Genomic DNA, 13,527 nt, shown 5'->3' with positions numbered 1-13,527 from the left:
AGGCCCCTTTGGCAGATTTGAATGAGGTGCGATGAGATCGCTCAAGATTCATAATGACTGCAATTCCGGACGCGCTTGAACGTGCTATCTGTGTGTGGTGATGAGCTAGTAAGATTTCGGGCCGCCCAACATTATTGACATCTAATGTGTGAAGGGGACTATGACAGTATCGAAAGACCAATAAACGCTCGAGAGTAAGTAAGTATAGACAAACATCCAACCACGGCAAGTCTCTGGCAATGATTCAGAATAATCATGGAATTATTACTACAGGCTATGATCGTAGGCCCGGGCTACTAATACAAGAGGTATTCGTTACATCGTTCATCTTTCTGACTTTGTGTCAGAAGATGCTTTTCGGAATTTACCACTTCTTCTTGGCGTACGAAGCGGCACCATCGATCAACTTGTCAGTGAACCCCTCGCTCTTCTTCTCCTCCTTCTTATCCTTTCCTCCGCCGCCGAGGATCCCGCCGAGGAGACCTCCGCCGCTACCGCCGCTGCTGCTGTTGTGGCTGTCGTGACTGCTGCCGTGGCTGCTGTGGTTGTCGTGGCGGTCGTAGCTATCGCGGCGGTCGTAGCTGTTGCGGCCTACGATGATGTTAGCTTCACTGTGTCCAAAGTATCGAAGCGAGTGAAGAAGGGGTAAACTTACGTCCGTGGGAAGAGTGGCCACCGGAATGTCCGTACTCTTCACGGCCACCGCCGTAGCCACCGCCACCTCCCATACCACCACCCATGCCACCGCCCATGCCGCCACCGCCGTTGTAGTTGTCGCGGGGACCGGGGCCGCCTCCCATGCCGCCGGAGGGACCGTAGTTGTCTCGGCCGCCGCCTCCGTAGCCTCCGCCCATGCCGCCACTCATACCGCCGCCGCCCATGTTCTCGCGGCCGCCCCCGTAGCCGCCGCCGCCGCCCATGCCTCCTCCCATGCCGCTGTTCATACCGCCTCCGTAGTTTTCTCTAGGGCCGTCGTTGTAGCCACCACCCATGCCGCCGCCCATGCCGCTGGAGCCGTAGTTTTCTTGTCTTCCGCCGTGCATTTTGGTTTTGGGGTGGGAGTGTGTCAAGTGTGTGGGTCTGTTGGTTTAGGATATGAGATCTTAGGATATTGTAGTGCGGTGGTGATGAGTGATACTCGGATGAGATTGTAGTTGTGTTGGTCGTTGTGGCTGTGTTTGATGATGGTGAGAGAGAATACCAACTTGAGGCGCTTCAGAACAGATGCCTTTATACTTTGAACGCCTCTACTGTCTTCCTACAAGTCCGTCATCGTGGCCAAGGAACGCGTCGACGTCCGTCATCGACAGTGCCGTCACCCTGTTTGCGACGAATGCCCACGTCTCCATGCAACAGTCTGCCATCTACGTCAAATCCCACCACCGGCCGCGGGTTCTCCATTGAAAGTACATCACCAAGCATCACACTCCCGACCCCGGAAAAAGAAGCATACAAAAACAATGGGGAAGACGACGTCAGAGCAGTCCATAGAGGGGACAAGGGGTAGTGTTATTGCAGCCTTCACTTGTCTGGACTCGAGCAATTCTGGTCTCCGGAGTCCAGAGCAGACAGAGCTGTGAGGGCTTGTGGAGGGAATTTCCGGGCCAAGTGCCGCGTGAGTGCCGCGTAAACCGTCTTGGTATTCTGGATTTCCTTGGTGGAGATGCCTCGATATACCGGATTCATCATCCAGGGCGGGCCAGGCTCTGGGCAGGTTTCCTGCGGCGGGTGCCGTTTGAGCCTCATTGTGGGCTCTGGTGACATTCTAGCCTGCCCTGTTACGCTTCCATGTCTCCATGTCACTAAGCGTACCCATCCGTGAGTCTCAAAGGCTGGAAAAGGGCACAAAGGGAACGTGCCGTGAGCCGCGGTGGTGTGAACCCCCCATCTGATCTCATAACGCGACGGTCATTTCCTGACGGCAAAGTTGGCCGGCCCGCTTTCTTGACGGGAACTCGGGAGAGACGTATCCTTTCGTAAGCTTCTCCCGCTCGAAGACTCTCGAGTTCTTGATCTTGAGTGTCCGTACCATCAGTACCATCAGTATAGTCAAACACTACAGTGGTGTTGAGACTCGAGAGTTGGTCACTGGTGGCGATGTGGGGACAGCAGAAACCGGGCTGACTAGGAGGAAACTTGGATGGGTGCGCCACTGATTTATTTATGGAAGGACCCTGCTTTTTGATCATCATACCGGGTGTGCAATTTCATGTCCAATCTTACAGTCCTTCTTGACATTGTCCCCTGGCTTACTGGAGGCAATAAGAGATGTCGTCGATTCAAGGTGCGTAAGGACAACAGGAAGGGTTCATGGCTTCAATTCCCGTCACGTTTTTGACCTGGACGGTTTGTGTTTCCAGTGACATCGTTTCGTTGCGAAGCTGGGGTGAGTTGATGGGATGACGCAATGGCATTTCTTGGTCCGATGGGATGCTCCTCCAGCTCCCCGTCAGGCCCGTTTGCCGATTACCGTTTGCCAAGCAAACGTCACTAACAATTTTTAACGGTCAATGTAATCTGATCTACTCCGTAGTATGCCAGCAGGTTCTAGCTACTGCTCTCCGATGCTTTGAGTACTTTTCAACGCTTGAGCAATTGGCCAAATTGTTACTCTACGGGTTGTCAATGCCTCGGGCGTACGAGTCTTGGCCCCTGGCAAAGCCCTACCGACGGGTTAGACTAGGTAAGGTACGGATACGCTATCTGAGCCAGTAGGGCAGCAGGGCTTGGTACGGACTACGGAGTAATTTAGCAGAGTCCATCGGGGAGTTCATAGCGGGAGAGACAATCCGGGATCTTCCCGCGACTCCGCCAAGGGGTGGGATGCCAAAGACCGGCCCTAGGCTAGGATCGGTGGGGGAGAGGGAAGAGGAATGATGGCGTTTTAGGCGTTGAAACTATCTTCTCTTTGGATTCTGGCAGTTTGACGTGTGGTTTCTCAAGGCCTGTCAAGTTGGGTCTAGAAACTGGCTACCTAAACACGATTGTTGATGTGATGGAATTTAATGCCCAGATATTGCCAATGCCCCCATATTCTGCTCATCAAATACAAAGTTCAAGGGCAGCACCGTCATCCATGAGAAAGAAAAGATTTCTACTGGATGGACCTTACTCCAAGGACCTGCCCCGACCACGCCGTCGCATGCATATTGGCCGGAACCCCCATTTTGTCTTTTTTGCCCATTCTCATGCAGCGCCGCGCCGCACAGCCCACCTGGCGGACATTGACATTGTAGAAACTAAAGAGTAGAGACGGAGGGGGAAATGTTTGTTCTATCTACTGCAGAGTATCGTGAGTGTGTGTATGGTGTTGGGGCCTTTGAAAGACGGACAGTACCAGCGCATGGATGCATGAGGGACAGCCCAAGAGTCGAAATAGGGAGAGAGAAAAGACTTGATCGTTGGTCCAATGCCTCTCCCTCCCGTGCCCCGTCCGTCCAAACATCGTCAATGGATTTCCATCTGAGCTGAGTGTCTGCAAATCCCCAAATCCCTCGGGCTTGCGTCTCTCCCACCCACCCATTACGTTTGTCCATCCTGGATTGCGCCCACCCTTCCTTGCCTGGACATGCTTGGCGCTGTTCCTTTTCGACTTTCCGTTCTGGATTAAGGCGGGCGGGCATCCTTTTGCCTCCCGTCCTCTCTACTTTTTCTTCAGTTCTATTCCAGTCGTCAGCAAACCCCCGCAAGTCTCGTGTCCAGTCAGAGCTTGTGGTTGTTTCTTTCCTTCTTCTCTTCCCTTCCTCTTCTTCTCGACGTTGAGATCCTGGGATTTCTTCATAGAGACGACCTGCTGGATCGGTTACACCGCTTATCCCGGCCGGATACCTACGACCCTTACCTTACCTCGAAACCGACCACCACCCACCCATCCACTCACCCTCCATTGTTCCCATCATCCTGCAGAGCTCTCAGAAAAAGGACGGTAACAACGGCTAGAAACCCACAATCTCGCAGTAGTTCGACCTTCCCTTCTGTAGCGATTTGCGCCCGCCCGCTTTCTTCGTGTTCCATTTGCTCAAATCTTCAATCGCCAAGCAAACACCCCGCGGGCCACACCAGGGGAGCTTTCATTCTGTCAAGTGGTTGGTTGGGGCGTTGAAAGCGAGAAAAAAAGGTTCTAAACAAAGAAGTCCAAACGAATCAATTCGACGACAGCTTTCCCAACCTCCGCCCAATATTGTCCATTTTCTGGTTTCTTTCTTCTTTCTCTTCTTCTTCCCAACCCCCGACCTTTGACTTCAATTCTCTTCCTCTCCCGTCGAACGGGCCGTCGTCGCAGGTGCTTGTGTCGCCAAACTACCTGAACCTTACAATCTACCCTAAAGAGAATCGACGCCTAGACGCCGCGCCCGAAGGAAATCCAAGCATCCCGGGAATCCAATTCTGTGGCCGGCCCATCCGTCGCTGCCACTCACCGAGGCCGTCGCCATTGAGATACCACCACCCTCGACAAACGACGACAACCCCGATCCCGACCGACCGAACGAAGACCGGCTGTGCCACCGCACTCGAACCTCCAACTTGTCAAGCAAGCCGCATAAGCCAGACCTCTTGGTTACCGCCGCATGATTCCACGATAGAGAGGCCCCCCGCAACCTCAACCTCGCGATCGAGGCGAAACCCCCTCGCCGCCGTCAACCCAGCATGACGCGCCCGCGCATCCCCGCCCTCTACGGCATCCTCCAGTTCTGCCTCCGCCTGACCCTCGTCGTATTTGAGGTGTGCGCCCTCGCCGCCCTCATCACACTATCGAGATATGGCTTCCACTTCCCGCTCGGATACGTCACTGTAAGCTTGACATGCATCATTCCCTTGACTATGTAGAACGGCTACTAATTACCCAAAAAAAGTCCGTCTCAGGCATAATCTTCTCCATGGCCGAAATGGTCACCCTCGCAAACTCAACCCACCAGATCCCCCGCATGCGCACCGGCGCCATCGTCGTCGGCGATTTCGTCCTCTTCGTCCTCGGCCTCGTCGCTTTCTTCTACTTCATCATCCTCAACGGCTGGCGTACGGGGAGCCCGGACCGCGAGTACCGCGCCTGGCGCGAGGATCCGCTGCGCGTCGAAAAGGAGACGTGGGCGCCGTGGTACATGTGGCTGCAGCTCATCGCCGCGGTGCTGCATTTCCTGTACATGGCCATGCACTGCGTCGACGCGTGTAAGGAGGGTGGGCGGGAGCAGCAGCGGCGGAGAAGGGCGAGGAGGCGGGCGAGGGAGGTGGAGAGGAGGGAGAGGAGGGCAGGTATTGGGAGTAGTGATCCTGAGACGGCGCAGGTGGTGCCGAGTTGATTGTGATGGCCCTCTTGGGTTACTGGCCGATCTTTTGCATTGAGAGTTTTTTTGTTGGATTTGGGGATGGGGTGTTCTTGGCGTTTATGAGATGGAAGGATACGGAGATTTCATGAGACATGGACAGACAGATTCGGTGCGGCCTTGAGCAAGTGCTGGTCTTGGCCGGGGGAAGACGAATATCCACGCTCGCGAAGGAGACTGACTACTGAGGGAAGAAACCGACATGTCTCCTTCTTCGCCTGGAGAATGACACTATTCGGATATCATGGCGCAGACACAGAGAGATATTGGATATCCGACAGCCATGTCGTAATTCTAGGTGATGGTTCATCAAGCTCTTATGGAACATAGAATTCCGAGTAGCCTCCAGCACTTTCACACTATTGTAGGCACGAAAACAGACAGATACCCAGAATTGTCAATATCAAAACCAGCACAGTTCATTATACAACCTCACTTTCTCTCACTTTGCTCCTCATCATGCAACCGAGTTTACACCACTGTCACCAGCGCCGTACGTCACTTCCGTCGGATCCGGGCTCTCAGCTGTGTACGCCCCTCAAATGACGGCCACATTAGCGGCGACTTTTTACGAGAGTTTAGGGCTGCTGCGAGAGGCTTCGGACCGTTTGAAACGTTGGCCACCTTCTGCCCAGTGGTCGCGGCTTTGCGGCGCATGTCTAAGAAAGTCAATCCACAGGTCGTCGTCTGGTCTTTTGGGATAAAGGTCTCGTGGCTTCATGTTTACTTATCAGGGGCTCGGCATTCCTCAACGCTTCCCGAGTTGAGAAAACGAGAAAACGGAATCGAAACAAACGGCAATCCCTTCATGGTCCTTTTGACTCGCCAAAACTTTCACTACACGTACAACCGACAGCTTGCTTGGGCATTCCGGCAACCTTACGAGCGCTATCATTTTTTTTTCTTGAGGAAACCCCGTGCGTACCCCGAGGTCTAGCTCAGATCCCGCTTGGACCGAGCCTGTGTGATGGATGTCAAAAGGGCCATGGTCCCTTGACATTCGTACACAGACATTTGGGACCTGGGGCTAGTAGCTCGCCATGGGCGCGCTCGCGAGCTAGTGAAGCATGTCTCGGTATTCGAACAGCCAGCGGAGCCAACAGGGCCGCGGAGTCCCGACGTGATTGGTAGGTATCACCGCCGGGTATCCGGTGGGAAGAGATCATCAAGGCCACGGGGGAACCAGAGAGGCCATCTCTTTCTTCGAGTCTAAGGGACCGAGGAAAGCCGTTTAAGTGGGTTTTCTTATCGACGAGCGGAGTGTTCGGGCCTCGTATTTGGGCGAAAACCTCGTATTTCAATATAACGGGGTCCTCGGGGGTAGAATCACACACACATTGCCCAAGGGGTCAAAAGTCTTCTACACATCACAGCCAAAGATTGCCTATCTACTACATTACTTAGCACCACTGTCCGCGTTCACGCCATCACGGCCCGGAGGCCGCGCGTCTCCTCCCCCGAGCCTCCGTCCCCTTTCCACACGCGACTCTCGCGCTTCCTTTCCCGCCCTCAACCCACCGTCCCTCCCCGGCCCCAAGCTGCACCCATCCCCTCGTGCCCTCGGGCACATCCCACTCCACGCTCGCAAACCCACCGCCCTCTTCAACAACCCACTTGGCACTGAACCGCCCCAGCGCCGTCGTAAACCCGGCCTCCGCCTCCGCCGGCAACCCCTCCGCCTCGCCGCCAAACGAAGCCGGCTTCAGACTCCACTCCCGGCCCGCGGGCGCCGTGACGCGCAGCCCGACGAGGTACTCCGTCATCGCGCTCGTCGGACCCGAACTCCACCCGTGCGCGTGGCTCACGTAGCTGGGGTCGTCCGTGTACCCCCGGCCCTTGCGGTACCCGAACGTGCCGTCGACGAGGTACCCCTCGATCACGGTCGAGCCCGTGCCGTTGGGGTGGTTCAGGTACCACCCCCAGCTGTCGCGGACGAGCTGCACCGCGCGATCGGGGCGGCCTGCGGCGAAGTGCGCTTCGATCTCGATGCTGGAGATGAAGGGGGAGATGTTACCTGGTAGCTCGGGGGAGGCTGGGCCGATGGGGGTCCAGTTCTGGGTTAGGGTTTTGGAGACGGAGGCGGCTTCGGGGCTGGAGGGGGGAATGAGGTTGAAGGCTAGGGCGTAGGCGTTTGCGTCTTGGGGGTAGAGGGTGCGGTTTTTGTAGCCGTCGATGAAGGCTCCCTTTGTCGGGTCCCAGAGGTGGGTGAAGATTGCTTTCTTGAGGGAGGCTGCGCGGGCGAGCCAGGTTCCTGTGAGGTTTGTCCCTGCTGGTACTGTGAGGTTTGATGTGCGAACGGCGGGAGCAAGCTCCGCGAGAAAGGCGCCGGTGGTGAGAGTGCGGTAGAGGAGCATGTTCGGCGCGCTGCCATTGAGTGAGTTGACGTACCGGGCCCAATCGCCCGCGGCCGTGGCATTCAGGATCCCCGTCTCGGGTATGATCTTCCCGTAAATGTAGTCCATCGCCTTCAGGTACGTCGCCCAGTTCGCCGCCAGCCAGTCCGTATCACCAGAAAACAGCACGTAGTTGTACGCGCCAATCATGGTCCACATGTGGTACGCATCGCTCGTGGCGTCCAGATACGGCGGGCCCGCGCGGGGGAAGATGCCCGAGTCCCGCTGGAAGTCAAACATTGTCTGGATGGCGTTGCGCGCGGACTCGAGGTCGCCGGTGCTGACGAAGGCGGAGGGCACGGCGACGCCCATGTCACCCGGCCAGATCCAGCGGTCGCGTTTGGCGCCGTCGAGGAGGAGGGAGGAACCTACGCCGAGCCAGGCGTCGTTGGACCAGCCGCCGGACGTGATGTCTTCTGTGAGGACGCGGCCTGTTTCGGGCGGTGCGGCGTTGGTTTGGAGGGTGTAGGCGCCCGAGTACCAGATGTTGTTGAGGAGGGGGTGGGAGGAGTGGAAGTAGCCTTGGTAGGCGCGGAGGTTGGACCAGGTTGGTTGGAAGACGATTTCGAGGGAGACGTCGTCGATCGTGAGAGTTTGCGACGAGGTGTTTGTCATGAGGTAGAGGGTGAGGTATCGGAAGCCGCCGCGGAGCTGGGGGAAGGGGACGGTGTAGGAGCCCGGGCCGGGGACGGTGATTTGGTGGAAGAGGGCGCCGTCGACGGAGATGAGGGTCTGGCCCGGGCCGCGGTAGTTTCCGTTGGAGTTGTCCGAGTACTCGCCGATCCAGTTCTTTGCTTCCGTCCAGGCGAGGCCGAGGGTCACGGGCTCGGTGGTGTTGCCGGTGCCGGTGCCGGAGAGTGTGTAGTTCACCGAGGTGAGGCCGCCGACGAGGACGCCAAAGTCGAAGACGAGCGCGGAGCCATTGCCGGTGAGGGTTTGTGACTCGGGAGAGGGGAAGGAGGCGAGTTGGTCGCCTGTCGCGAGGGAGAGGATGGACTTTGGGCGGGCTGTGCGGGAGTCTGGGGCGTATATGTTTGCGTCCCAGGGGCCCGGGAAGGAGGCTTCGGTTGGGTGGGTGCAGGTTGCGTTGCGCCAGCAGGATTGGGCTGCTGTGTTTGTGAAGAGAAGGGCGAGGCCTAGGAGGAGGGAGGACGATGAGGATGAGACCATTGTGGACGGATGCGGTGCGGTCTGGCACCCTGCCTAGTCTCGAGATCTAGACGTGAGGCGGAAGAGAGGTCAGGTTGGTCGGTTCGTGATATGTTGTGCAGCTTCATAGGCTTTTGGGGTGGCGTATCGCGGCATTGCTACCCCGAGGCAAGCGTATTGATGTTGATTCTCCCCTGACCCAAGTACTGGGGATTCAGGTGATGTCAATGCCTCGAATTAGGCTAAGTAGAGAGTCCCCGCAGGGTCCCTCTGTCCTTGGTGTCATTGTCATCTCGGGTCCGGGTTTCTTGGTGGAAATGGCGGGCACGAGGTGATGTGGTATTTCCTCCGGCCCCATGGGGTTCGGTGACTTCGGGTCAATGATGGGTGGTTAGGTTTGGGGAACTTTCTGCAGCTCTGCAGCCGAACACGAGTCGTGGTTCCTTTGGATCTTGAGCAGGGGGCAGACAGGGTGGGAGTCGATCGCTTGGCAGAGAGAGCCAGGGGGAATCTTCGGTAATAATCAAGGAACAAATCAAGAGAAGAGAAGGGGAAGAAGAAGAGAAAGAAGAGGATCAATGGGAAGAGACGGAGGAGGAGAGTGCGGGGTTTGAAGGAGGAGTCTTGCAGCTAAGTTTGTGGGGTAATCTGGAGAGGTGGAACGTTGTTTCTTGGCGTTCACCTCTCTTAGTCATTCTCGTAGTTGAGTTGAGTTGACTTGGTTCATCTGAAGTTGTCGCCGTCTGATGTTTGAGTTGACTTGTCCATACTTATTGACTGGGCTGGGTTCCAGGTTGTAATCGTCGGTTCAGACTTTGACGCTGCTTTCTGGTTTTGTGGAAGTCCTTGCTCTGTTCAGATCGGTCGTAAAGAGATGATGGGAATATATAATGCCTAGCGAAAGTGTTTACCCATGTGACATGATTGACAACTGAACAAGAATAGAATTTACAAGGCTGAGAAGCCCCGTGTGCCAAGATCTAAATATGTACTAGAATTCAAAGTATAATCCAACCACCATCTCATGCCTTGGAAATGGTGACCTCAGCCTGTCCGCCAGACAAGTCGACGAGATATCCTCCTCTGGCCACACTCGCGCCAGACACTGTGAACTTGGCATCACCCGACGTCGTCTCAAGCCAAACAATAGTCGAGTTAGCCTTCAGCGCCGCCTCAGACGCCGCAGCACCAACACTCAACTTCACCGTCTGGCCCTCGCGATCATAAGTAACAGTCTGAATAGCACCGGCGCTGAGATCAACCTTCAACCTCAAATCCGCAACAAACACACGCCTCCGCACCGCGTCCCTCGGCTCAGCAACCACAGAAGTCTCAGTCGACGAAACGACGTTGCCGCCAAACACGACCTCGCCGTACGTCGCATGGTTTACGATATACACGCCCTGGCCGAGACCCAAACCCAAGAACCCGAGACCGTAGTCGCCGGTATACGGGTCCCAGGCCAAATGCTCCGGGAACGAGTGGAACGCCGCCGATGGGCAGCCCTCGGCGTCAATGTTCGTCAGGGGCGCCGTGTTGCCGGCGAAGGCGACGCGAAGGGCGTCGACGTCGGACGGGTTGCGCTCGAAGTGGTGCAGCATCGGCAGCGAGTTGAGGCCGGAGCCGTAGTGGTGGAGCTGGCGCTCGATGCCCTGGTTCTTGGCGCCGTAGAGGAAGTCCCAGTACCGGCGGGCGTTGCCGTTCCAGCCCCAGTGGGCTACGGTGGGCATGTAGGCTCTGATGCTGTTGATTGCTTTGATGGCGGTGCTGTTGTGGCCAAAGTACCTGTTGCTTCATGTTAGCTATTGCGCGTCAAGAGTTTGGTGATCTGGGCTGAAAGAAGCTTACTCGGTCCAGTAGTAGACGCCTTCCTGGCCAGTACTATCCCACGCCATCTCGCTGCCAAAGGGAACAGCCAGCGTCTCCCAGAACTCGGCGCGGAAGCGCATGTTGGCTTCAAAGGTAGTGGCCTCCTGCGTCATGTTCTCCCTCTTGAGGTCTTCGAGCAGCTCCGCAAACACCGTCTCGCCCATCAACCCAGTCAACCCGTAGTCGCAGTCCGCCGCGCCGTTCTTCATGCAGTGCGTCACCGTGTTATACGCCTGCGTCAGGTACCAGGTCCAGTCAGCGCGTGTCTTGACCTGCGGGTAGTCCCTTGCCACGCGGTACATGGACCAGTACGCCACCACGGGATGGACGTAGTTATACGCGCGCACGGTGGTGTACGCCCTCTCCTTGGTCCAAGACGCCCAGGACGTCCAGTCGCGGGAGGCGTCATAGGTGTAGTTGACGGCGTCGGGCTGGTAGAAGAAGGTGCTCGCGCGCACGGCAAAGGTGTCGTTGGCTGGCTGGATCGTGCCGACGATGGTGTCGTGGATGAAGTCGTCCAGGACTGCGACCTCGGCTTCGACGGGCTGGACGAAGAGCTTCGTGGCGGCGGCGACGTAGGCGCCCGTGCCGCCCTCGTCGCTTAGACCCGCGATCCAGACGCGCTCGTCTTGGGTGACGATAGCCTTTGCTTCTCTGTCGTAGCCCATGATGGACGGCGCGCGGCCAAAGGGGTCGGAGGCGTCGGTGAAGTGCGCGGCGGTGGTTAGGAAGTGGCCCAGGTCCGAGACTGTTTCCGGCGCGGGCTTGGTGATGTAGTATTGCACCACCTGCGTCTTGCCGTCCTCGTAGGTGATTGTTACCTTTGCGCGGCCCCAGGCGCCGGCGGTCGGCGTGAGGAGGTAAGGGGAGCCCTTTGCTGCAGTGTCCTGCTTGATTGTGAAGGCTGAGCCGTCCATGGTCTTGACCGGGGACGAGTGCGTGAGGTACAGCCTGGCTGTGAGATCGGTGGGCACGACGTAGCCCGGGATACCAACAGCAAGGGGGATCTCCGCCTTTGTGACGGCGGCCTCGATGGTCTGGATACTCTCCGCGGCGACGAACTTGAGTCCGACAGAGTATGTTTCCCCGGCCTTGAGCTTCTTCGAGGTGGGCGTGTTCCAGGGCGTTGCGCTCTTCCACTCGGTCTCCGCCCACGCCTGGGAGTGAATCATCCACTCATAAGTGCCTTCGTAGGTCTGCGACTGGTAGTAGTAATCACCCTGCGGCTCCCCAAGAAGTCTCCACGCCTCGAACGGACTCGAGCCCAGCGGCGCGACCACAAGGGCGTTGCCGAGGCCCTTTACGGGGGAGACGCGGACGTAGCCCGCATCGAGACCGATGTACGGGTCCGCGAGGGAGCACTTTGCCTGCGTCTCCTCGGCCGACGGGCGCGAAAAGATGTTGTTGATGGCGATAGGCAGACCCAGGGCGCCGAGCTCGACGGTGCCGTTGGCGGTGTTGGTGAAGTTGACTCTTAGAGCGAGGCCATCGCCGGCGGGGAGCCACTCGCGCGTGACGGTCAAGGGCACGCCCGCGGGCAGCGTCGCGGCGAGGTCTGCACCGGCAATCACGCCCGGGGCGAGGTCCGCGAGGGCTTTGACGGGCTTTCTGGCTTGGGCGGAGTCGACGGACGTCCAGTTGCCGGCACCGTCGAGCTTGAAGCGGAAGGTGACGTCGCCGATGTGGTGGGCGTAGTTGAAGGTGAGGTTGGCGAGGAGGTCCGAGGGGAGGAAGTCAAAGTCGGTTCCGGGCTTGAGGGAGGCGAGGGTCTGGGAGTCCTTGACGAGCTGGCCGGTGAACTGGCCGGCTTTGAAGTCGAGGAAGCCGTTTGCTACGCCGAGATCATCGCTGGACTGGCCGTTGACGAGAGACGTCAGCGCCAGCGTGAGGGCTGGGAGGAGCTGTGTCCGAAACATCGTGAATGATGTGGTTGACCGTTTCGGTTTGATCGATCACAACGATGGCTGATGCTTATTCTAGCCAAGGCGGGAGGCGCATTCTATTTATCATTGCGTACTCCGTATGGGCACCAAGAAATGCCCCCATCATCAGCGAGGTAGCATTTCTGTACTGATCTGCGTCATGGACCGCTAATTTCCCCATGGTTTCATGCGATCTGGAGCCTGTCACCCATTGTAGAAGCTCGGGAACCATTGATACGAGCCAGGGCGCTCTAACATTCGGTCGCATCGTCTGACCTTGCGCGCCTTGTCGGCTATTACCCAATGATCGACAGGTCCGGTTGCTGTTCTCTGCAATCTGGCGAGATGGAGGGGTTGCCGGATGTAAATGTCCATGTACGTGAGCGGGGCGGCTAGTCTTTACTTTGCGAGTGCGGATACGGGAATCAAGTCGAGGGTATATTAGTGCTTGTCTTCCGTCTCTCCCCTTCCATTCGTGGAGCCTTAACGTCCCCGTTTGAATTGCAATTAGTTCATTGCTGGGGTAGCGAGTTTAGATCGGGACTGAACCCGAATTGCGTACTCCGTATGTACTGTTTGGGTCGATCGGTCGCGAGGATGTTGGTTGCAACGTAGCTCCACTAACCAGTCTGGGGTGTTAGTTCTGTTGATTATCTGATAACTTGGCGCCGCGGTTGCGAATGGCCAAAAGAGGAACAACGCAAATTGTCAACCTAGAGTTGCTATGGTAAAAGTCTTGCTTCTTTCAACTTGGCCGATTATCAAAGTATAAGGTTTTCTGGCTTATGTGGGATGTTTCACCACACCGAAGTCGGTGTTGCCGATATTAATCGACTCAGGAGATATAAAATTAACTTTTAAAGGGAATGAATT

At 56.9% G+C, this 13,527-nt stretch overlaps 5 protein-coding genes across 5 annotated transcripts; 2 read left to right on the top strand and 3 right to left on the bottom strand.

The window, feature by feature from the left end:
* Positions 1-364: 364 nt before the first annotated feature.
* On the bottom strand, positions 365-1,043 carry CCOS01_13258 (uncharacterized protein; the record flags this gene model as incomplete). The annotated part of the gene is made up of 2 exons (XM_060461404.1): positions 365-425; positions 691-1,043. The coding sequence occupies 2 exons, from the start codon at positions 1,041-1,043 to the stop codon at positions 365-367; spliced, it is 414 nt and encodes a 137-aa protein (XP_060307832.1).
* A 1,979-nt stretch (positions 1,044-3,022) lies between these two features.
* Positions 3,023-3,250, top strand: CCOS01_13257 (uncharacterized protein; the record flags this gene model as incomplete). Its single annotated transcript, XM_060461403.1, has 1 exon — positions 3,023-3,250. The coding sequence occupies one exon, from the start codon at positions 3,023-3,025 to the stop codon at positions 3,248-3,250; it is 228 nt and encodes a 75-aa protein (XP_060307831.1).
* Positions 3,251-4,647: 1,397 nt separating this feature from the next.
* CCOS01_13256 (uncharacterized protein) lies at positions 4,648-5,297 on the top strand (the record flags this gene model as incomplete). The annotated part of the gene is made up of 2 exons (XM_060461402.1): positions 4,648-4,791; positions 4,854-5,297. 2 exons carry the CDS (start codon positions 4,648-4,650, stop codon positions 5,295-5,297), a joined length of 588 nt encoding a protein of 195 aa, XP_060307830.1.
* Positions 5,298-6,748: 1,451 nt separating this feature from the next.
* On the bottom strand, positions 6,749-8,884 carry CCOS01_13255 (bacterial alpha-L-rhamnosidase domain-containing protein; the record flags this gene model as incomplete). Its single annotated transcript, XM_060461401.1, has 1 exon — positions 6,749-8,884. One exon carries the CDS (start codon positions 8,882-8,884, stop codon positions 6,749-6,751), a length of 2,136 nt encoding a protein of 711 aa, XP_060307829.1.
* A 1,001-nt stretch (positions 8,885-9,885) lies between these two features.
* Positions 9,886-12,648, bottom strand: CCOS01_13254 (uncharacterized protein; the record flags this gene model as incomplete). The annotated part of the gene is made up of 2 exons (XM_060461400.1): positions 9,886-10,648; positions 10,712-12,648. The coding sequence occupies 2 exons, from the start codon at positions 12,646-12,648 to the stop codon at positions 9,886-9,888; spliced, it is 2,700 nt and encodes an 899-aa protein (XP_060307828.1).
* Positions 12,649-13,527: the final 879 nt, after the last annotated feature.

This window comes from Colletotrichum costaricense (assembly GCF_030867565.1).
Source record: "Colletotrichum costaricense strain IMI 309622 chromosome Unknown Scaffold_17.1, whole genome shotgun sequence".
Classification (NCBI taxonomy): Eukaryota; Fungi; Ascomycota; class Sordariomycetes; order Glomerellales; family Glomerellaceae; genus Colletotrichum; species Colletotrichum costaricense.
This window is presented reverse-complemented; position numbering and strand designations above follow the sequence as displayed.